The 24,117-nt window shown below is 48.2% G+C and overlaps 2 protein-coding genes across 2 annotated transcripts; both read right to left on the bottom strand.

Annotated features, from left to right (window-relative positions):
- Positions 1-7,082: 7,082 nt before the first annotated feature.
- On the bottom strand, positions 7,083-8,047 carry LOC137368781 (small proline-rich protein 3-like). The gene is made up of 2 exons (XM_068028984.1): positions 7,699-8,047; positions 7,083-7,315 (listed from the first exon to the last, which is right to left on the bottom strand). The coding sequence occupies exons 1-2, from the start codon at positions 8,045-8,047 to the stop codon at positions 7,083-7,085; spliced, it is 582 nt and encodes a 193-aa protein (XP_067885085.1).
- A 1,040-nt stretch (positions 8,048-9,087) lies between these two features.
- On the bottom strand, positions 9,088-9,798 carry LOC137368782 (small proline-rich protein 3-like). Its single transcript, XM_068028985.1, has 2 exons — positions 9,642-9,798; positions 9,088-9,497 (listed from the first exon to the last, which is right to left on the bottom strand). The coding sequence occupies exons 1-2, from the start codon at positions 9,796-9,798 to the stop codon at positions 9,088-9,090; spliced, it is 567 nt and encodes a 188-aa protein (XP_067885086.1).
- Between the last annotated feature and the right edge of the window lie 14,319 nt (positions 9,799-24,117).

The raw sequence follows: 24,117 nt of genomic DNA on the forward strand, positions 1-24,117 counted from the left end.
AGGAATCCTGGGTCCAGAATTATCAGGAAACCAGGGCCCAGTATTATCAGGAATCCTGGGTCCACAATTATCAGGAAATCTGGGCCCAGGTTTATCAGGAATCCTGGGTCCAGAATTGTCCGGAACCCTTGGCCCAGGATTATCAGGAATCCTTGGTCCAGCATTATCAGGAAAACAGGGCCCAGTATTATCAGGAATCTTGGGTCCAGAATTATCAGGAAACCAGGGCCCAGTATTATCAGGAATCCGAGGCATAGTATTATTAGGAATCCTGGGTCCAGAATTATCAGAAAACCAGGGCCCTAAATTATCAGGAATCCTGGGTCCAGAATTATGAGGAAACCAGTGCCAATTATTTTCAGGAATCCTGGCTCCAGAATTATCAGGAAACCTGGGCCCAGGATTATCAGGAATCTGATGTCCAGCATTATCAGAAAACCAGGGCAGAGTATTATCAGGAATCCTGGGTCCAGAATTATCAGGAAACCAGGGCCCAGTATTATCAGGAATCCCAAGTCCAGTATTATCAGGAATCCTGGGCCCAGGATTATCAGGAATCCGGTGTCCAGCATAATCAGGAAACCAGGGCCCTGTATTATCAGGAATCCTGGGTCCAGAATTATCAGGAATCCAGGGCCCAGTATTATCAGGAATCCCAAGTCCAGTATTATCAGGAATCCTGGGTCCAGCATTATCAGGAATCCTGGGTCCAGAATTGTCAGGAAACCAGGGCCGAGTATTATCAGGAATCCTGGGTCCAGAATTATCAGGAAACCTGGGCCCAGGTTTATCAGGAATCCTGGGTCCAGCATTATCAGGAAACCAGGGCCCAGTATTATCAGGAATCTTGGGTCCAGAATTATCAGGAAACCAGGGCCAGTATTATCAGGAATCCTGGGTCCAGAATTATCAGGAAACCTGGGCCCAGGTTTATCAGGAATCCTGGGTCCAGAATTATCAGGAAACCAGGGCCCAGTATTATCAGGAATCCCAAGTCCAGTATTATCAGGAATCCTGGGTCCAGAATTGTTAGGAAACCTTGGCCCAGGATTATCAGGAATCCTAGGTCCAGCATTATCAGGAATCCATGGCCCCGTAATATCAGGAATCCCGGGTACAGAATTATCAGGAATCCAGGACCGAGTATTATCAGGCATCCTGGGTCCAAAATTATCAGGAAACCTGGGCCCATTGTTTTCAGGAATCCTGGGTCCAGAATTATCAGGAAACCAGGGCCCAGTTTTATCAGGTATCCTGGGTCCAGAATTGTCAGGAACCCTTGGCCCCGGATTATCAGGAATCCTTGGTCCAGCATTATCAGGAAAACAGGGCCCAGTATTATCAGGTATCTTGGGTCCAGAATTATCAGGAAACCAGGGCCCAGTATTATCAGGTATTCCAGGCATAGTATTATCAGGAATCCTGGGTCCAGAATTCTCAGCAAACCAAGGCCCTAAATTATCAGGAATCCTGGGCCCAGAATTATCAGGAAACCAGTGCCAATTATTTTCAGGAAGCCTGGGCCCAGAATTATCAGGAATACTGGGCCCACTCTTACCAGGAATCCCAGGCCCAGTATTATCATGAATCCTGTGTCCAGAATTATCAACAAACCAGAGCCCTAAATTATCAGGAATCCTGGGTCCAGAATTATCAGGAAATCAGTGCCAATTATTTTCAGGAAGCCTGGGTCCAGAATTATCAGGAATACTGGGCCCACTCTTACCAGGAATCCCAGGCCCGGTATTATCAGGAATCCTGGGTCCAGAGTTATCAGGAAACCAGGGCCCAGTATTATCAGGAATCCCAGCCATAGTATTATCAGGAATCCTGGGTCTAGATTTATCAGGAAACCTGGGCCCAGTATTATCAGGAATCCTGGGTCCAAAATTATCAGGAAACCAGGGCCCAGGATTATCAGGAATCCTGGGTCCAGCATTACAAGGAAACCAGGGCCGAGTATTATCAGGAATCCTGGGTCCAAAATTATCAGAAAACCAGGGCCCATTATTTTCAGGAATCCTGGGACACAATTATCAGGAATACTGGGCCCACTATTACCAGGAATCCCAGGCCCGGTATTATCAGGAATCCCGGGTCCAAAATTATCAGGAAACCTGGGCCCCGAATTATCAGGAATCCTGGGCCCGGTATTAGCAGGAATCCCGGACCCAGTATTATCAGGAATCCTGGCTCCAGCATTATCAGCAATCCTGGGTCCAGAATTATCAGGAAACCAGGGCCCAGTATTATCAGGAATCCTAGGTCCAGCATTATCAGGAATCCATGGCCCAGTAATATCAGGAATCCTGGGTCCAGAATTATCTGGAATCATGGGTCCAGCATTATCAGGAAACCAGGGCCCAGTATTATCAGGAATCCTGGGTCCAAGATCATCAGGAAACCAAGGCCCATTGTTTTCAGGAATCCTGGGTCCAGAATTATCAGGAAAACAGGTATTATCAGGAATCTTGGGTCCTGAATTATCAGGAAAACAGGGCCCAGTATTATCAGGAATCTTGGGTCCAGAATTATCAGGAAACCAGGGCCCAGCATTATCAGGAGTCTTGGGTCCAGAATTATCAGCAAACCAGGGCCCATCATTATCGGGAATCCTGGGTCCAGAATTATCAGGAAACCAGCGCCAATTATTTTCAGGAAGCCTGGGTCCAGAATTATCTGGAGACCAGGACCCAGTATTATCAGGAAACCCAGGACCAAAATTATCAGGAAACCAGGGCCCAGTATTATCAGGATTCCCGGGCCCACTATTATCAGGAATCCTGGGTCCAGAATTATCAGGAAACCAGGCACCAATATTATCAGGAATCCTAGGTCCAGAATTATCAGGAATCCCTGGCTCAGGATTATCAGGAAATTTGGGCCAAGGATTACCAGGAATCCCGGGTCCAGAATTATCAGGAACCCCTGGCTCAGGATTATCAGGAAATTTGGGCCAAGGATTACCAGGAATCCCGGGTCCAGAATTATCAGGAAACCAGGGCCCAGTATAATTAGGAATCCCGGGCCCAGTATTATCAGTAATCCTGGGTCCAGAAGTATCAGGAATCCTGCGTCCAGAATGAACAGGAAACCAGGGCCCAGTATAATCAGGAAAACTGGGCCCAGGATTATCAGGAATCCTGGGTCCAGAATTATCAGAAACCAGGGCCCAGTATTATCAGGAATCCTGGGCCCAGTATTAGCAGGAAACCAGGGCCCAGTATTATCAGGAAACCAGGGCCCAGTATTATCAGGAATCCCCGGTCCAGTATTATCAGGAATCCTGGGTCCAGTATTATCAGGAAACCAGGGCCCTGTATTATCAGGAATCCCGGGTCCAGTATTATCAGGAAACCAGGGCCCAGTATTATCAGGAATCCCAAGTCCAGTATTATCAGGAATCCTGGGCCCAGGATTATCAGGAATCCGGTGTCCAGCATAATCAGGAAACCAGGGCCCTGTATTATCAGGAATCCTGGGTCCAGAATTATCAGGAATCCAGGGCCCAGTATTATCAGGAATCCCAAGTCCAGTATTATCAGGAATCCTGGGTCCAGCATTATCAGGAATCCTGGGTCCAGAATTGTCAGGAAACCAGGGCCGAGTATTATCAGGAATCCTGGGTCCAGAATTATCAGGAAACCTGGGCCCAGGTTTATCAGGAATCCTGGGTCCAGCATTATCAGGAAACCAGGGCCCAGTATTATCAGGAATCTTGGGTCCAGAATTATCAGGAAACCAGGGCCAGTATTATCAGGAATCCTGGGTCCAGAATTATCAGGAAACCTGGGCCCAGGTTTATCAGGAATCCTGGGTCCAGAATTATCAGGAAACCAGGGCCCAGTATTATCAGGAATCCCAAGTCCAGTATTATCAGGAATCCTGGGTCCAGAATTGTTAGGAAACCTTGGCCCAGGATTATCAGGAATCCTAGGTCCAGCATTATCAGGAATCCATGGCCCCGTAATATCAGGAATCCCGGGTACAGAATTATCAGGAATCCAGGACCGAGTATTATCAGGCATCCTGGGTCCAAAATTATCAGGAAACCTGGGCCCATTGTTTTCAGGAATCCTGGGTCCAGAATTATCAGGAAACCAGGGCCCAGTTTTATCAGGTATCCTGGGTCCAGAATTGTCAGGAACCCTTGGCCCCGGATTATCAGGAATCCTTGGTCCAGCATTATCAGGAAAACAGGGCCCAGTATTATCAGGTATCTTGGGTCCAGAATTATCAGGAAACCAGGGCCCAGTATTATCAGGTATTCCAGGCATAGTATTATCAGGAATCCTGGGTCCAGAATTCTCAGCAAACCAAGGCCCTAAATTATCAGGAATCCTGGGTCCAGAATTATCAGGAAACCAGTGCCAATTATTTTCAGGAAGCCTGGGCCCAGAATTATCAGGAATACTGGGCCCACTCTTACCAGGAATCCCAGGCCCAGTATTATCATGAATCCTGTGTCCAGAATTATCAGCAAACCAGAGCCCTAAATTATCAGGAATCCTGGGTCCAGAATTATCAGGAAACCAGTGCCAATTATTTTCAGGAAGCCTGGGCCCAGAATTATCAGGAATACTGGGCCCACTCTTACCAGGAATCCCAGGCCCAGTATTATCATGAATCCTGTGTCTAGAATTATCAGCAAACCAGAGCCCTAAATTATCAGGAATCCTGGGTCCAGAATTATCAGGAAATCAGTGCCAATTATTTTCAGGAAGCCTGGGTCCAGAATTATCAGGAATACTGGGCCCACTCTTACCAGGAATCCCAGGCCCGGTATTATCAGGAATCCTGGGTCCAGAGTTATCAGGAAACCAGGGCCCAGTATTATCAGGAATCCCAGCCATAGTATTATCAGGAATCCTGGGTCTAGATTTATCAGGAAACCTGGGCCCAGTATTATCAGGAATCCTGGGTCCAAAATTATCAGGAAACCAGGGCCCAGGATTATCAGGAATCCTGGGTCCAGCATTACAAGGAAACCAGGGCCGAGTATTATCAGGAATCCTGGGTCCAAAATTATCAGAAAACCAGGGCCCATTATTTTCAGGAATCCTGGGACACAATTATCAGGAATACTGGGCCCACTATTACCAGGAATCCCAGGCCCGGTATTATCAGGAATCCCGGGTCCAAAATTATCAGGAAACCTGGGCCCCGAATTATCAGGAATCCTGGGCCCGGTATTAGCAGGAATCCCGGACCCAGTATTATCAGGAATCCTGGCTCCAGCATTATCAGCAATCCTGGGTCCAGAATTATCAGGAAACCAGGGCCCAGTATTATCAGGAATCCTAGGTCCAGCATTATCAGGAATCCATGGCCCAGTAATATCAGGAATCCTGGGTCCAGAATTATCTGGAATCATGGGTCCAGCATTATCAGGAAACCAGGGCCCAGTATTATCAGGAATCCTGGGTCCAAGATCATCAGGAAACCAAGGCCCATTGTTTTCAGGAATCCTGGGTCCAGAATTATCAGGAAAACAGGGCCCAGTATTATCAGGAATCTTGGGTCCTGAATTATCAGGAAAACAGGGCCCAGTATTATCAGGAATCTTGGGTCCAGAATTATCAGGAAACCAGGGCCCAGCATTATCAGGAGTCTTGGGTCCAGAATTATCAGCAAACCAGGGCCCATCATTATCGGGAATCCTGGGTCCAGAATTATCAGGAAACCAGCGCCAATTATTTTCAGGAAGCCTGGGTCCAGAATTATCAGGAAACCAGGGCCCAGTATTATCAGGAAACCCAGGACCAAAATTATCAGGAAACCAGGGCCCAGTATTATCAGGATTCCCGGGCCCACTATTATCAGGAATCCTGGGTCCAGAATTATCAGGAAACCAGGCCCCAGTATTATCAGGAATCCTAGGTCCAGAATTATCAGGAATCCCTGTCTCAGGATTATCAGGAAATTTGGGCCAAGGATTACCAGGAATCCCGGGTCCAGAATTATCAGGAATCCCTGGCTCAGGATTATCAGGAAATTTGGGCCAAGGATTACCAGGAATCCCGGGTCCAGAATTATCAGGAAACCAGGGCCCAGTATAATTAGGAATCCCGGGCCCAGTATTATCAGTAATCCTGGGTCCAGAATTATCAGGAATCCTGCGTCCAGAATGAACAGGAAACCAGGGCCCAGTATTATCAGGAAAACTGGGCCCAGGATTATCAGGAATCCTGGGTCCAGAATTATCAGAAACCAGGGCCCAGTATTATCAGGAATCCTGGGCCCAGTATTAGCAGGAAACCAGGGCCCAGTATTATCAGGAAACCAGGGCCCAGTATTATCAGGAATCCCCGGTCCAGTATTATCAGGAATCCTGGGTCCAGTATTATCAGGAATCCCGGGTCCAGTATTATCAGGAAACCAGGGCCCAGTATTATCAGGAATCCCCGGTCCAGTATTATCAGGAAACCAGGGTCCAGTATTATCAGGAATCCCCGGTCCAGTATTATCAGGAATTCCGGGTCCAGTATTATCAGGAAACCAGGGCCCAGTATTATCAGGAAACCGGGGCCCAGTATTATCAGGAATCCCCGGTCCAGTATTATCAGGAATCCCCGGTCCAGTATTATCAGGAAACAAGGGCCCAGTATTATCAGGAATCCCCGGTCCAGTATTATCAGGAATCCCGGGTCCAGTATTATCAGGAAACCAGGGCCCAATATTATCAGGAATCCTGGGTGCAGAATTATCAGGAAACCAGGGCCCAGTATTATCAGGAATCCTGGGTCCAAAATTATCACGAAACCAGGGCCCATTGTTTTCAGGAATCCTGGGTCCAGAATTATCAGGAAACCAGGGCCCAGTATTATCAGGAATCCTGGGTCCAGAATTATCAGGAAACCTGGGCCCAGTTTTATCAGGAATCCTGGGTCCAGAATTGTCCGGAACCCTTGGCCCAGGATTATCAGGAATCCTTGGTCCAGCATTATCAGGAAAACAGGGCCCAGTATTATCAGGAATCTTGGGTCCAGAATTATCAGGAAACCAGGGCCCAGTATTATCAGGAATCCGAGGCATAGTATTATTAGGAATCCTGGGTCCAGAATTATCAGAAAACCAGGGCCCTAAATTATCAGGAATCCTGGGTCCAGAATTATGAGGAAACCAGTGCCAATTATTTTCAGGAATCCTGGCTCCAGAATTATCAGGAAACCTGGGCCCAGGATTATCAGGAATCCGATGTCCAGCATTATCAGAAAACCAGGGCAGAGTATTATCAGGAATCCTGGGTCCAGAATTATCAGGAAACCAGGGCCCAGTATTATCAGGAATCCCAAGTCCAGTATTATCAGGAATCCTGGGCCCAGGATTATCAGGAATCCGGTGTCCAGCATAATCAGGAAACCAGGGCCCTGTATTATCAGGAATCCCAAGTCCAGTATTATCAGGAATCCCGGGTCCAGCATTATCAGGAATCCTGGGTCCAGAATTGTCAGGAAACCAGGGCCGAGTATTATCAGGAATCCTGGGTCCAGAATTATCAGGAAACCTGGGCCCAGGTTTATCAGGAATCCTGGGTCCAGCATTATCAGGAAACCAGGGCCCAGTATTATCAGGAATCTTGGGTCCAGAATTATCAGGAACCCAGGGCCAGTATTATCAGGAATCCTGGGTCCAGAATTATCAGGAAACCTGGGCCCAGGTTTATCAGGAATCCTGGGTCCAGAATTATCAGGAAACCAGGGCCCAGTATTATCAGGAATCCCAAGTCCAGTATTATCAGGAATCCTGGGTCCAGAATTGTTAGGAAACCTTGGCCCAGGATTATCAGGAATCCTAGGTCCAGCATTATCAGGAATCCATGGCCCCGTAATATCAGGAATCCCGGGTACAGAATTATCAGGAATCCAGGACCGAGTATTATCAGGCATCCTGGGTCCAAAATTATCAGGAAACCTGGGCCCATTGTTTTCAGGAATCCTGGGTCCAGAATTATCAGGAAACCAGGGCCCAGTTTTATCAGGTATCCTGGGTCCAGAATTGTCAGGAACCCTTGGCCCCGGATTATCAGGAATCCTTGGTCCAGCATTATCAGGAAAACAGGGCCCAGTATTATCAGGTATCTTGGGTCCAGAATTATCAGGAAACCAGGGTCCAGAATTATCAGGAAACCAGGGCCCAGTATTATCAGGTATTCCAGGCATAGTATTATCAGGAATCCTGGGTCCAGAATTCTCAGCAAACCAAGGCCCTAAATTATCAGGAATCCTGGGTCCAGAATTATCAGGAAACCAGTGCCAATTATTTTCAGGAAGCCTGGGCCCAGAATTATCAGGAATACTGGGCCCACTCTTACCAGGAATCCCAGGCCCAGTATTATCATGAATCCTGTGTCCAGAATTATCAGCAAACCAGAGCCCTAAATTATCAGGAATCCTGGGTCCAGAATTATCAGGAAATCAGTGCCAATTATTTTCAGGAAGCCTGGGTCCAGAATTATCAGGAATACTGGGCCCACTCTTACCAGGAATCCCAGGCCCGGTATTATCAGGAATCCTGGGTCCAGAGTTATCAGGAAACCAGGGCCCAGTATTATCAGGAATCCCAGCCATAGTATTATCAGGAATCCTGGGTCTAGATTTATCAGGAAACCTGGGCCCAGTATTATCAGGAATCCTGGGTCCAAAATTATCAGGAAACCAGGGCCCAGGATTATCAGGAATCCTGGGTCCAGCATTACAAGGAAACCAGGGCCGAGTATTATCAGGAATCCTGGGTCCAAAATTATCAGAAAACCAGGGCCCATTATTTTCAGGAATCCTGGGACACAATTATCAGGAATACTGGGCCCACTATTACCAGGAATCCCAGGCCCGGTATTATCAGGAATCCCGGGTCCAAAATTATCAGGAAACCTGGGCCCCGAATTATCAGGAATCCTGGGCCCGGTATTAGCAGGAATCCCGGACCCAGTATTATCAGGAATCCTGGCTCCAGCATTATCAGCAATCCTGGGTCCAGAATTATCAGGAAACCAGGGCCCAGTATTATCAGGAATCCTAGGTCCAGCATTATCAGGAATCCATGGCCCAGTAATATCAGGAATCCTGGGTCCAGAATTATCTGGAATCATGGGTCCAGCATTATCAGGAAACCAGGGCCCAGTATTATCAGGAATCCTGGGTCCAAGATCATCAGGAAACCAAGGCCCATTGTTTTCAGGAATCCTGAGTCCAGAATTATCAGGAAAACAGGGCCCAGTATTATCAGGAATCTTGGGTCCTGAATTATCAGGAAAACAGGGCCCAGTATTATCAGGAATCTTGGGTCCAGAATTATCAGGAAACCAGGGCCCAGCATTATCAGGAGTCTTGGGTCCAGAATTATCAGCAAACCAGGGCCCATCATTATCGGGAATCCTGGGTCCAGAATTATCAGGAAACCTGGGCCCCGAATTATCAGGAATCCTGGGCCCGGTATTAGCAGGAATCCCGGACCCAGTATTATCAGGAATCCTGGCTCCAGCATTATCAGCAATCCTGGGTCCAGAATTATCAGGAAACCAGGGCCCAGTATTATCAGGAATCCTAGGTCCAGCATTATCAGGAATCCATGGCCCAGTAATATCAGGAATCCTGGGTCCAGAATTATCAGGAATCCTGGGTCCAAGATCATCAGGAAACCAAGGCCCATTGTTTTCAGGAATCCTGGGTCCAGAATTATCAGGAAAACAGGGCCCAGTATTATCAGGAATCTTGGGTCCAGAATTATCAGGAAACCAGGGCCCAGCATTATCAGGAGTCTTGGGTCCAGAATTATCAGCAAACCAGGGCCCATCATTATCGGGAATCCTGGGTCCAGAATTATCAGGAAACCAGCGCCAATTATTTTCAGGAAGCCTGGGTCCAGAATTATCAGGAAACCAGGGCCCAGTATTATCAGGAATCCCAGGACCAAAATTATCAGGAAACCAGGGCCCAGTATTATCAGGATTCCCGGGCCCACTATTATCAGGAATCCTGGGTCCAGAATTATCAGGAAACCAGGCCCCAGTATTATCAGGAATCCTAGGTCCAGAATTATCAGGAATCCCTGGCTCAGGATTATCAGGAAATTTGGGCCAAGGATTACCAGGAATCCCGGGTCCAGAATTATCAGGAATCCCTGGCTCAGGATTATCAGGAAATTTGGGCCAAGGATTACCAGGAATCCCGGGTCCAGAATGATCAGGAAACCAGGGCCCAGTATAATTAGGAATCCCGGGCCCAGTATTATCAGTAATCCTGGGTCCAGAATTATCAGGAATCCTGCGTCCAGAATGAACAGGAAACCAGGGCCCAGTATTATCAGGAAAACTGGGCCCAGGATTATCAGGAATCCTGGGTCCAGAATTATCAGAAACCAGGGCCCAGTATTATCAGGAATCCTGGGCCCAGTATTAGCAGGAATCCCGGGTCCAAAATTATCACGAAACCAGGGCCCATTGTTTTCAGGAATCCTGGGTCCAGAATTATCAGGAAACCAGGGCCCAGTATTATCAGGAATCCTGGGTCCAGAATTATCAGGAAACCTGGGCCCAGGTTTATCAGGAATCCTGGGTCCAGAATTGTCCGGAACCCTTGGCCCAGGATTATCAGGAATCCTTGGTCCAGCATTATCAGGAAAACAGGGCCCAGTATTATCAGGAATCCTGGGTCCAGAATTATCAGGAAACCAGGGCCCACTATTATCAGGAATCCCGGGCACAGTATTATCTGGAATCCCGGGCCCATTATTATCAGGAAACCCGGGTCCAATATTATCAGGAATCCCGGGCCCAGGATTATCAAGAAACCTGGGTCAAGGATTATCAGGAATCCCGGGCACAGTATTATCAGGAATCCTGGGCCCATTATTATCAGGAAACCCGAATCCAGGATTATCAGGAAACCCAGGTCCAGTATTATCAGGAAGCCAGGGCCCAGTATTATCATGAATCCCAGGCCCAGGAATTTCTGGAAACGTGTGTCCAGTATTATCAGGAATCCCAGGCACAGTATTATCAGGAATCCACGGCCCAGGATTTTCAGGAAACTTGTGCCCAGTATTATCAGGAATCCCAGGCCCAGTATTATCAGGAAACCATGGCCCAGGATTTTCAGGAAACCTGGGCAAAGTATTATCAGGAATTCCAGGCCAAGCATTATCAGGAATCCCGGGCCCATATTATCAGGAATCCCGGGTCCAGAATTATCAGGAAACCCGGGCCCAGGATTATCAGGAATCCTGGGGACAGCATTATCAGGAAACCAGTGCCCAGTATTATCAGGAATCCTGCGGCCAGAATTATCAGGAAACCAGAGCCCAGTATTATCAGGAATACCAGGTCCAGTGTTATCAGGAATCCTGGCTCCAGTATTATCAGCAATCCTGGGTCCAGAATTATCAGGAAACCAGGGCCCAGTATTATCAGGAATCCTGGGGCCAGAATTATCAGGAATACCGGGTCCAGGATTATCAGGAAATCTGGGTCCAGGATTATCAGGAATCCTGGGTCCAGAAGTATCAGCAAACCAGGGCCCAGTATTATCTGGAAACCTGGGCCCAGGACTATCAGGAATCCTGGGTCCAGAATTATCAGGAAACAAGGGCCCAGTATTATCAGGAATCCCAGGACCAAGATTATCAGGAAAGCAGGGCCCAGTATTATCAGGATTCCCGGGCCCACTATTATCAGGAATCCTGGGTCCAGAATTATCAGGAAACCAGGCCCCAGTATTATCAGGAATCCTAGGTCCAGAATTATCAGGAATCCCTGGCTCAGGATTATCAGGAAATTTGGCCCAAGGATTACCAGGAATCCCGGGTCCAGAATTATCAGGAAGCCAGGGCCCAGTATAATTAGGAATCCCGGGCCCAGTATTATCAGTAATCCTGGGTCCAGAACTATCAGGAATCCTGGGTCCAGAATGAACAGGAAACCAGGGCCCAGTATTACCAGGAAAACTGGGCCCAGGATTATCAGGAATCCTGGGTCCAGAATTATCAGGAAACCAGGGCCCACTATTATCAGGAATCCCGGGCACAGTATTATCAGGAATCCACGGCCCATTATTATCAGGAAACCCGGGTCCAGGATTATCAGGAATCCCAGGCCCAGGATTATCAGGAAACCCAGGTCCAGTATTGTCAGGAATTCCAGGCCAAGCATTATCAGGAATCCCAGGCCCATATTATCAGGAATCCCGGGTCCAGAATTATCAGGAAACCTGGGCCCAGGATTATCAGGAATCCTGCGGCCAGAATTATCAGGAAACCAGGGCCCAGTATTATCAGGAATCCTGGGTCCAGAATTATCAGGAATACCGGGTCCAGGATTATCAGCAAACCAGGGCCCAGTATTAACAGGAAACCTGGGCCCACTATTATCAGTAATCCTGGGTCCAGAATTATCAGGAATCCTGCGTCCAGAATGAACAGGAAACCAGGGCCCAGTCTTATCAGGAAAACTGGGCACAGGATTATCAGGAATCCTGGGTCCAGAATTATCAGAAACCAGGGCCCAGAATTATCAGGAATCCTGGGCCCAGTATTATCAGGAATCCTGGGTCCACAATTATCAGGAAACCAGTGCCCACTATTATCAGGAATCCCGGGCACAGTATTGTCAGGAATCCCGGGCCCATTATTATCAGGAAACCCGGTTCCAGGATTATCAGGAATCCCTGGCCCAGGATTATCAAGAAACCCGGGTCAAGGATTACCAGGAATCGCGGGCACAGTATTATCAGGAATCCCGGGCCCATTATTATCAGGAAACCCGAATCCAGGATTATCAGGAAACCCAGGTCCAGTATTATCAGGAAACCAGGCCCCAGTATTATCAGGAATCCCGGGTCCAGAATTATCAGGAATCCCTGGCTCAGGATTATCAGGAGATTTGGGCCAAGGATTACCAGGAATCCCGGGCCCAGTATTATCAGGAATCCCGGGTCCAGTATTATCAGGAATCCCGGGTCCAGTATTATCAGGAATCCCGGGCCCAGTAACCAGGGCCTAGTATTATCAGGAATCCCCGGTCCAGTATTATCAGGAATCCCGGGTCCAGTATTATCAGGAATCCCGGGTCCAGTATTATCAGGAAACCAGGGCCCAGTATTATCAGGAAACCAGGGCCCAGTATTATCAGGGATCCTCGGTCCAGTATTATCAGGAATTCCGGGTCCAGTATTATCAGGAAACCAGGGTCCTGTATTATCAGGAATCCCGGGTCCAGTATTATCAGGAAACCAGGGCCCAGTATTATCAGGAATCCCCGGTCCAGTATTATCAGGAAACCAGGGTCCAGTATTATCAGGAATCCCGGGTCCAGTATTATCAGGAAACCAGGGCCCAGTATTATCAGGAAACCAAGGCCCAGTATTATCAGGAATCCCCGGTCCAGTATTATCAGGAATCCCGGGTCCAGTATTATCAGGAAACAAGGGCCCAGTATTATCAGGAATCCCCGGTCCATTATTATCAGGAATTCCGGGTCCAGTATTATCAGGAAACCAGGGCCCAGTATTATCAGGAATCCCCGGTCCAGTATTATCAGGAATCCCCGGTCCAGTATTATCAGGAATTCCGGGTCCAGTATTATCAGGAAACCAGGGCCCAGTATTACCAGGAATCCCCGGTCCAGTATTATCAGGAAACCAGAGCCCAGTATTATCAGGAATCCCCGGTCCAGTATTATCAGGAATCCCGGGTCCAGTATTATCAGCAAACCAGGGCCCAATATTATCAGGAATCCTGGGTGCAGAATTATCAGGAAACCAGGGCCCAGTATTATCAGGAATCCTGGGTCCAGTATTATCAGGAAACCAGGGCCCAATATTATCAGGAATCCTGGGTGCAGAATTATCAGGAAACCAGGGCCCAGTATTATCAGGAATCCCGGGTCCAAAATTATCACGAAACCAGGGCCCATTGTTTTCAGGAATCCTGGGTCCAGAATTATCAGGAAACCAGGGCCCAGTATTATCAGGAATCCTGGGTCCAGAATTATCAGGAAACCTGGGCCCAGGTTTATCAGGAATCCTGGGTCCAGAATTGTCCGGAACCCTTGGCCCAGGATTATCAGGAATCCTTGGTCCAGCATTATCAGGAAAACAGGGCCCAGTATTATCAGGAATCCTGGGTCCAGAATTATCAGGAAACCAGGGCCCACTATTATCAGGAATCCCGGGCACAGTATTATCTGGAATCCCGGGCCCATTATTATCAGGAAACCCGGGTCCAATATTATCAGGAATCCCGGGCCCAGGATTATCAAGAAACCTGGGTCAAGGATTATCAGGAATCCCGGGCACAGTATTATCAGGAATCCTGGGCCCATTATTATCAGGAAACCCGAATCCAGGATTATCAGGAAACCCAGGTCCAGTATTATCAGGAAGCCAGGGCCCAGTATTATCATGAATCCCAGGCCCAGGAATTTCTGGAAACGTGTGTCCAGTATTATCAGGAATCCCAGGCACAGTATTATCAGGAATCCACGGCCCAGGATTTTCAGGAAACTTGTGCCCAGTATTATCAGGAATCCCAGGCCCAGTATTATCAGGAAACCATGGCCCAGGATTTTCAGGAAACCTGGGCAAAGTATTATCAGGAATTCCAGGCCAAGCATTATCAGGAATCCCGGGCCCATATTATCAGGAATCCCGGGTCCAGAATTATCAGGAAACCCGGGCCCAGGATTATCAGGAATCCTGGGGACAGCATTATCAGGAAACCAGTGCCCAGTATTATCAGGAATCCTGCGGCCAGAATTATCAGGAAACCAGAGCCCAGTATTATCAGGAATACCAGGTCCAGTGTTATCAGGAATCCTGGCTCCAGTATTATCAGCAATCCTGGGTCCAGAATTATCAGGAAACCAGGGCCCAGTATTATCAGGAATCCTGGGGCCAGAATTATCAGGAATACCGGGTCCAGGATTATCAGGAAATCTGGGCCCAGGATTATCAGGAATCCTGGGTCCAGAAGTATCAGCAAACCAGGGCCCAGTATTATCTGGAAACCTGGGCCCAGGACTATCAGGAATCCTGGGTCCAGAATTATCAGGAAACAAGGGCCCAGTATTATCAGGAATCCCAGGACCAAGATTATCAGGAAAGCAGGGCCCAGTATTATCAGGATTCCCGGGCCGACTATTATCAGGAATCCTGGGTCCAGAATTATCAGGAAACCAGGCCCCAGTATTATCAGGAATCCTAGGTCCAGAATTATCAGGAATCCCTGGCTCAGGATTATCAGGAAATTTGGCCCAAGGATTACCAGGAATCCCGGGTCCAGAATTATCAGGAAACCAGGGCCCAGTATAATTAGGAATCCCGGGCCCAGTATTATCAGTAATCCTGGGTCCAGAACTATCAGGAATCCTGGGTCCAGAATGAACAGGAAACCAGGGCCCAGTATTACCAGGAAAACTGGGCCCAGGATTATCAGGAATCCTGGGTCCAGAATTATCAGGAAACCAGGGCCCACTATTATCAGGAAACCCGGGTCCAGGATTATCAGGAATCCCTGGCCCAGGATTATCAGGAATCCCAGGCCCATATTATCAGGAATCCCGGGTCCAGAATTATCAGGAAACCTGGGCCCAGGATTATCAGGAATCCTGCGGCCAGAATTATCAGGAAACCAGGGCCCAGTATTATCAGGAATCCTGGGTCCAGAATTATCAGGAATACCGGGTCCAGGATTATCAGCAAACCAGGGCCCAGTATTAACAGGAAACCTGGGCCCACTATTATCAGTAATCCTGGGTCCAGAATTATCAGGAATCCTGCGTCCAGAATGAACAGGAAACCAGGGCCCAGTCTTATCAGGAAAACTGGGCACAGGATTATCAGGAATCCTGGGTCCAGAATTATCAGAAACCAGGGCCCAGAATTATCAGGAATCCTGGGCCCAGTATTATCAGGAATCCTGGGTCCACAATTATCAGGAAACCAGGGCCCACTATTATCAGGAATCCCGGGCACAGTATTGTCAGGAATCCCGGGCCCATTATTATCAGGAAACCCGGTTCCAGGATTATCAGGAATCCCTGGCCCAGGATTATCAAGAAACCCGGGTCAAGGATTATCAGGAATCGCGGGCACAGTATTATCAGGAATCCCGGGCCCATTATTATCAGGAAACCCGAATCCAGGATTATCAGGAAACCCAGGTCCAGTATTATCAGGAATCCTGGGTCCAGAATTATCAGGAAACACGGGTCCAGTATTATCAGGAATCCTGGGTCCACAATTATCAGGAAACCAGGGCCCACTATTATCAGGAATCCCGGGCACAGTATTGTCAGGAATCCCGGGCCCATTATTATCAGGAAACCCGGTTCCAGGATTATCAGGAATCCCTGGCCCAGGATTATCAAGAAACCCGGGTCAAGGATTATCAGGAATCGCGGGCACAGTATTATCAGGAATCCCGGGCCCATTATTATCAGGAAACCCGAATCCAGGATTATCAGGAAACCCAGGTCCAGTATTATCAGGAATCCTGGGTCCAGAATTATCAGGAAACACGGGTCCAGTATTATCAGGAATCCCCGGTCCAGTATTATCAGGAATCCCGGGTCCAGTATCATCAGGAAACCAGGGCCCTGTATTATCAGGAATCCCGGGACCAGTATTATCAGGAAACCAGGGCCCAGTATTATTAGGAATCCCGGGCCCAGTATTATCCGTAATCCCGGGCCCAGTATTATCAGTAATCCCGGGCCCAGTATTATCAGGAATCCCGGGCCCAGTATTATCAGGAATCCCCGGTCCAGTATTATCAGGAATCCCGGGTCCAGTATTATCAGGAATCCCGGGCCCAGTATTATCAGGAATCCCGGGTCCAGTATTATCAGGAATCCCCGGTCCAGTATTATCAGGAATCCCGGGTCCAGTATTATCAGGAAACCAGGGCCCAGTATTATCAGGAATCCCCAGTCTAGTATTATCAGGAATCCTGGGTCCAGCATTATCAGGAAACACGGGTCCAATATTATCAGGAAACCCCGGTCCAGTATTATCAGGAATCCCCGGTCCAGTATTATCAGGAATCCCGGGACCAGTATTATCAGGGAACCAGGGTTCAGTATTATCAGGAATCCCCATCCTAGTATTATCAGGAATCCCCGGTCCAGCATTATCGGGAAACACGGGTCCAGTATTATCAGGAATCCCCGGTCCAGTATTATCAGGAATCCCCGGTCCAGTATTATCAGGAATCCCGGGTCCAGTATTATCAGGAAACCAGGGCCCTGTATTATCAGGAATCCCGGGTCCAGTATTATCAGGAAACCAGGGCCCAGTATTATCAGGAATCCCGGGCCCAGTATTATCTGTAATCCCGGGCCCAGTATTATCAGTAATCCCGGGCCCAGTATTATCAGGAATCCCGGATCCAGTATTATCAGGAATCCCGGGTCCAGTATTATCAGGAATCCCGGGCCCAGTAACCAGGGCCCAGTATTATCAGGAATCCCCGGTCCAGTATTATCAGGAATCCCCGGTCCAGTATTATCAGGAAACCAGGGCCCGGTATTATCAGGAATCCCGGGTCCAGTATTATCAGGAAACCAGGGCCCAGTATTATCAGGAATCCCCGGTCCAGTATTATCAGGAAACCAGGGTCCAGTATTATCAGGAATCCCGGGTCCAGTATTATCAGGAAACCAGGGCCCTGTATTATCAGGAATCCCGGGTCCAGTATTATCAGGAAACCAGGGCCCAGTATTATCAGGAATCCCGGGTCCAGTATTATCAGGAATCCCGGGTCCAGTATTATCAGGAAACAAGGGCCCAGTATTATCAGGAATCCCCGGTCCAGTATTATCAGGAATTCCGGGTCCAGTATTATCAGGAAACCAGGGCCCAGTATTATCAGGAAACCGGGGCCCAGTATTATCAGGAATCCCCGGTCCAGTATTATCAGGAATCCCGGGTCCAGTATTATCAGGAAACAAGGGCCCAGTATTATCAGGAAACCAGGGCCCAGTATTATCAGGAATTCCGGGTCCAGTATTATCAGGAAACCAGGGCCCAGTATTATCAGGAATCCCCGGTCCAGTATTATCAGGAAACCAGGGCCCAGTATTATCAGGAATCCCCGGTCCAGTATTATCAGGAATTCCGGGTCCAGTATTATCAGGAAACCAGGGCCCAGTATTACCAGGAATCCCCGGTCCAGTATTATCAGGAAACCAGGGCCCAGTATTATCAGGAATCCCTGGTCCAGTATTATCAGGAAACCAGGGCCCAATATTATCAGGAATCCTTGGTCCAGCATTATCAGGAAAACAGGGCCCAGTATTATCAGGAATCCCGGGTCCAGTATTATCAGGAAACCAGGGCCCAGTATTATCAGGAAACCAGGGCCCAGTATTATCAGGAATCCCCGGTCCAGTATTATCAGGAATCCTGGGTCCAGTATTATCAGGAAACCAGGGCCCTGTATTATCAGGAATCCCGGGTCCAGTATTATCAGGAAACCAGGGCCCAGTATTATCAGGAATCCCCGGTCCAGTATTATCAGGAAACAAGGGCCCAGTATTATCAGGAAACCAGGGCCCAGTATTATCAGGAATCCCCGGTCCAGTATTATCAGGAAACCAGGGCCCAGTATTATCAGGAAACCAGGGCCCAGTATTATCAGGAAACCAGGGCCCAGTATTATCAGGAATCCCCGGTCCAGTATTATCAGGAATCCTGGGTCCAGTATTATCAGGAAACCAGGGCCCTGTATTATCAGGAATCCCGGGTCCAGTATTATCAGGAAACCAGGGCCAAGTATTATCAGGAATCCCCGGTCCAGTATTATCAGGAAACCAGGGTCCAGTATTATCAGGAATCCCGGGTCCAGTATTATCAGGAAACCAGGGCCCTGTATTATCAGGAATCCCGGGTCCAGTATTATCAGGAAACCAGGGCCCAGTATTATCAGGAATCCCGGGTCCAGTATTATCAGGAATCCCGGGTCCAGTATTATCAGGAAACAAGGGCCCAGTATTATCAGGAATCCCCGGTCCAGTATTATCAGGAATTCCGGGTCCAGTATTATCAGGAAACCAGGGCCCAGTATTATCAGGAAACCGGGGCCCAGTATTATCAGGAATCCCCGGTCCAGTATTATCAGGAATCCCGGGTCCAGTATTATCAGGAAACAAGGGCCCAGTATTATCAGGAAACCAGGGCCCAGTATTATCAGGAATTCCGGGTCCAGTATTATCAGGAAACCAGGGCCCAGTATTTTCAGGAATCCCCGGTCCAGTATTATCAGGAAACCAGGGCCCAGTATTATCAGGAATCCCCGGTCCAGTATTATCAGGAATCCCGGGTCCAGTATTATCAGGAAACCAGGGCCCAATATTATCAGGAATCCTGGGTCCAGAATTATCAGGAAACCAGGGCCCAGTATTATCAGGAATCCTGGGACCACAATTATCAGGAAACCTGGGCCCAGGTTTATCAGGAATCCTGGGTCCAGAATTGTCCGGAACCCTTGGCCCAGGATTATCAGGAATCCTTGGTCCAGCATTATCAGGAAAACAGGGCCCAGTATTATCAGGAATCTTGGGTCCAGAATTATCAGGAAACCAGGGCCCAGTATTATCAGGAATCCGAGGCATAGTATTATTAGGAATCCTGGGTCCAGAATTATCAGAAAACCAGGGCCCTAAATTATCAGGAATCCTGGGTCCAGAATTATGAGGAAACCAGTGCCAATTATTTTCAGGAATCCTGGCTCCAGAATTATCAGGAAACCTGGGCCCAGGATTATCAGGAATCCGATGTCCAGCATTATCAGAAAACCAGGGCAGAGTATTATCAGGAATCCTGGGTCCAGAATTATCAGGAAACCAGGGCCCAGTATTATCAGGAATCCCAAGTCCAGTATTATCAGGAATCCTGGGCCCAGGATTATCAGGAATCCAGTGTCCAGCATAATCAGGAAACCAGGGCCCTGTATTATCAGGAATCCTGGGTCCAGAATTATCAGGAAACCAGGGCCCAGTATTATCAGGAATCCCAAGTCCAGTATTATCAGGAATCCTGGGTCCAGCATTATCAGGAATCCTGGGTCCAGAATTGTCAGGAAACCAGGGCCGAGTATTATCAGGAATCCTGGGTCCAGAATTATCAGGAAACCTGGGCCCAGGTTTATCAGGAATCCTGGGTCCAGAATTATCAGGAAACCAGGGCCCAGTATTATCAGGAATCTTGGGTCCAGAATTATCAGGAAACCAGGGCCAGTATTATCAGGAATCCTGGGTCCAGAATTATCAGGAAACCTGGGCCCAGGTTTATCAGGAATCCTGGGTCCAGAATTATCAGGAAACCAGGGCCCAGTATTATCAGGAATCCCAAGTCCAGTGTTATCAGGAATCCTGGGTCCAGAATTGTTAGGAAACCTTGGCCCAGGATTATCAGGAATCCTAGGTCCAGCATTATCAGGAATCCATGGCCCCGTAATATCAGGAATCCCGGGTACAGAATTATCAGGAATCCAGGACCGAGTATTATCAGGCATCCTGGGTCCAAAATTATCAGGAAACCTGGGCCCATTGTTTTCAGGAATCCTGGGTCCAGCATTATCAGGAAACCAGGGCCCAGTTTTATCAGGTATCCTGGGTCCAGAATTGTCAGGAACCCTTGGCCCCGGATTATCAGGAATCCTTGGTCCAGCATTATCAGGAAAACAGGGCCCAGTATTATCAGGTATCTTGGGTCCAGAATTATCAGGAAACCAGGGCCCAGTATTATCAGGTATTCCAGGCATAGTATTATCAGGAATCCTGGGTCCAGAATTATCAGGAAACCAGTGCCAATTATTTTCAGGAAGCCTGGGCCCAGAATTATCAGGAATACTGGGCCCACTCTTACCAGGAATCCCAGGCCCAGTATTATCATGAATCCTGTGTCCAGAATTATCAGCAAACCAGAGCCCTAAATTATCAGGAATCCTGGGTCCAGAATTATCAGGAAATCAGTGCCAATTATTTTCAGGAAGCCTGGGTCCAGAATTATCAGGAATACTGGGCCCACTCTTACCAGGAATCCCAGGCCCGGTATTATCAGGAATCCTGGGTCCAGAGTTATCAGGAAACCAGGGCCCAGTATTATCAGGAATCCCAGCCATAGTATTATCAGGAATCCTGGGTCTAGATTTATCAGGAAACCTAAGCCCAGTATTATCAGGAATCCTGGGTCCAAAATTATCAGGAAACCAGGGCCCAGGATTATCAGGAATCCTGGGTCCAGCATTACAAGGAAACCAGGGCCGAGTATTATCAGGAATCCTGGGTCCAAAATTATCAGAAAACCAGGGCCCATTATTTTCAGGAATCCTGGGACACAATTATCAGGAATACTGGGCCCACTATTACCAGGAATCCCAGGCCCGGTATTATCAGGAATCCCGGGTCCAAAATTATCAGGAAACCTGGGCCCAGAATTATCAGGAATCCTGGGCCCGGTATTAGCAGGAATCCCGGACCCAGTATTATCAGGAATCCTGGCTCCAGCATTATCAGCAATCCTGGGTCCAGAATTATCAGGAAACCAGGGCCCAGTATTATCAGGAATCCTAGGTCCAGCATTATCTGGAATCCTGGGTCCAGCATTATCAGGAAACCAGGGCCCAGTATTATCAGGAATCCTGGGTCCAAGATCATCAGGAAACCAAGGCCCATTGTTTTCAGGAATCCTGGGTCCAGAATTATCAGGAAAACAGGGCCCAGTATTATCAGGAATCTTGGGTCCTGAATTATCAGGAAAACAGGGCCCAGCATTATCAGGAGTCTTGGGTCCAGAATTATCAGCAAACCAGGGCCCATCATTATCGGGAATCCTGGGTCCAGAATTATCAGGAAACCAGCGCCAATTATTTTCAGGAAGCCTGGGTCCAGAAGTATCAGGAAACCAGGGCCCAGTATTATCAGGAATCCCAGGACCAAAATTATCAGGAAACCAGGGCCCAGTATTATCAGGATTCCCGGGCCCACTATTATCAGGAATCCTGGGTCCAGAATTATCAGGAAACCAGGCCCCAGTATTATCAGAAATCCTAGGTCCAGAATTATCAGGAATCCCTGGCTCAGGATTATCAGGAAATTTGGGCCAAGGATTACCAGGAATCCCGGGTCCAGAATTATCAGGAATCCCTGGCTCAGGATTATCAGGAAATTTGGGCCAAGGATTACCAGGAATCCCGGGTCCAGAATTATCAGGAAACCAGGGCCCAGTATAATTAGGAATCCCGGGCCCAGTATTATCAGTAATCCTGGGTCCAGAATTATCAGGAATCCTGCGTCCAGAATGAACAGGAAACCAGGGCCCAGTATTATCAGGAAAACTGGGCCCAGGATTATCAGGAAACCAGGGCCCACTATTATCAGGAATCCCGGGCACAGTATTATCTGGAATCCCGGGCCCATTATTATCAGGAAACCCGGGTCCAGGATTATCAGGAATCCCGGGCCCAGGATTATCAAGAAACCTGGGTCAAGGATTATCAGGAATCCCGGGCACAGTATTATCAGGAATCCTGGGCCCATTATTATCAGGAAACCCGAATCCAGGATTATCAGGAAACCCAGGTCCAGTATTATCAGGAAGCCAGGGCCCAGTATTATCATGAATCCCAGGCCCAGGAATTTCTGGAAACGTGTGTCCAGTATTATCAGGAATCCCAGGCACAGTATTATCAGGAATCCACGGCCCAGGATTTTCAGGAAACTTGTGCCCAGTATTATCAGGAATCCCAGGCCCAGTATTATCAGGAAACCATGGCCCAGGATTTTCAGGAAACCTGGGCAAAGTATTATCAGGAATTCCAGGCCAAGCATTATCAGGAATCCCGGGCCCATATTATCAGGAATCCCGGGTCCAGAATTATCAGGAAACCCGGGCCCAGGATTATCAGGAATCCTGGGTACAGCATTATCAGGAAACCAGTGCCCAGTATTATCAGGAATCCTGCGGCCAGAATTATCAGGAAACCAGAGCCCAGTATTATCAGGAATACCAGGTCCAGTGTTATCAGGAATCCTGGCTCCAGTATTATCAGCAATCCTGGGTCCAGAATTATCAGGAAACCAGGGCCCAGTATTATCAGGAATCCTGGGGCCAGAATTATCAGGAATACCGGGTCCAGGATAATCAGGAAATCTGGGCCCAGGATTATCAGGAATCCTGGGTCCAGAAGTATCAGCAAACCAGGGCCCAGTATAATCTGGAAACCTGGGCCCAGGACTATCAGGAATCCTGGGTCCAGAATTATCAGGAAACAAGGGCCCAGTATTATCAGGAATCCCAGGACCAAGATTATCAGGAAAGCAGGGCCCAGTATTATCAGGATTCCCGGGCCCACTATTATCAGGAATCCTGGGTCCAGAATTATCAGGAAACCAGGCCCCAGTATTATCAGGAATCCTAGGTCCAGAATTATCAGGAATCCCTGGCTCAGGATTATCAGGAAATTTGGCCCAAGGATTACCAGGAATCCCGGGTCCAGAATTATCAGGAAACCAGGGCCCAGTATAATTAGGAATCCCGGGCCCAGTATTATCAGTAATCCTGGGTCCAGAACTATCAGGAATCCTGGGTCCAGAATGAACAGGAAACCAGGGCCCAGTATTACCAGGAAAACTGGGCCCAGGATTATCAGGAATCCTGGGTCCAGAATTATCAGGAAACCAGGGCCCACTATTATCAGGAATCCCGGGCACAGTATTATCAGGAATCCACGGCCCATTATTATCAGGAAACCCGGGTCCAGGATTATCAGGAATCCCAGGCCCAGGATTATCAGGAAACCCAGGTCCAGTATTGTCAGGAATTCCAGGCCAAGCATTATCAGGAATCCCGGGTCCAGAATTATCAGGAAACCTGGGCCCAGGATTATCAGGAATCCTGCGGCCAGAATTATCAGGAAACCAGGGCCCAGTATTATCAGGAATCCTGGGTCCAGAATTATCAGGAATACCGGGTCCAGGATTATCAGCAAACCAGGGCCCAGTATTAACAGGAAACCTGGGCCCACTATTATCAGTAATCCTGGGTCCAGAATTATCAGGAAACCAGGGCCCAGTCTTATCAGGAAAACTGGGCACAGGATTATCAGGAATCCTGGATCCAG

This window comes from Heterodontus francisci, chromosome 4, assembly GCF_036365525.1.
Source record: "Heterodontus francisci isolate sHetFra1 chromosome 4, sHetFra1.hap1, whole genome shotgun sequence".
Taxonomy (NCBI): Eukaryota; Metazoa; Chordata; class Chondrichthyes; order Heterodontiformes; family Heterodontidae; genus Heterodontus; species Heterodontus francisci.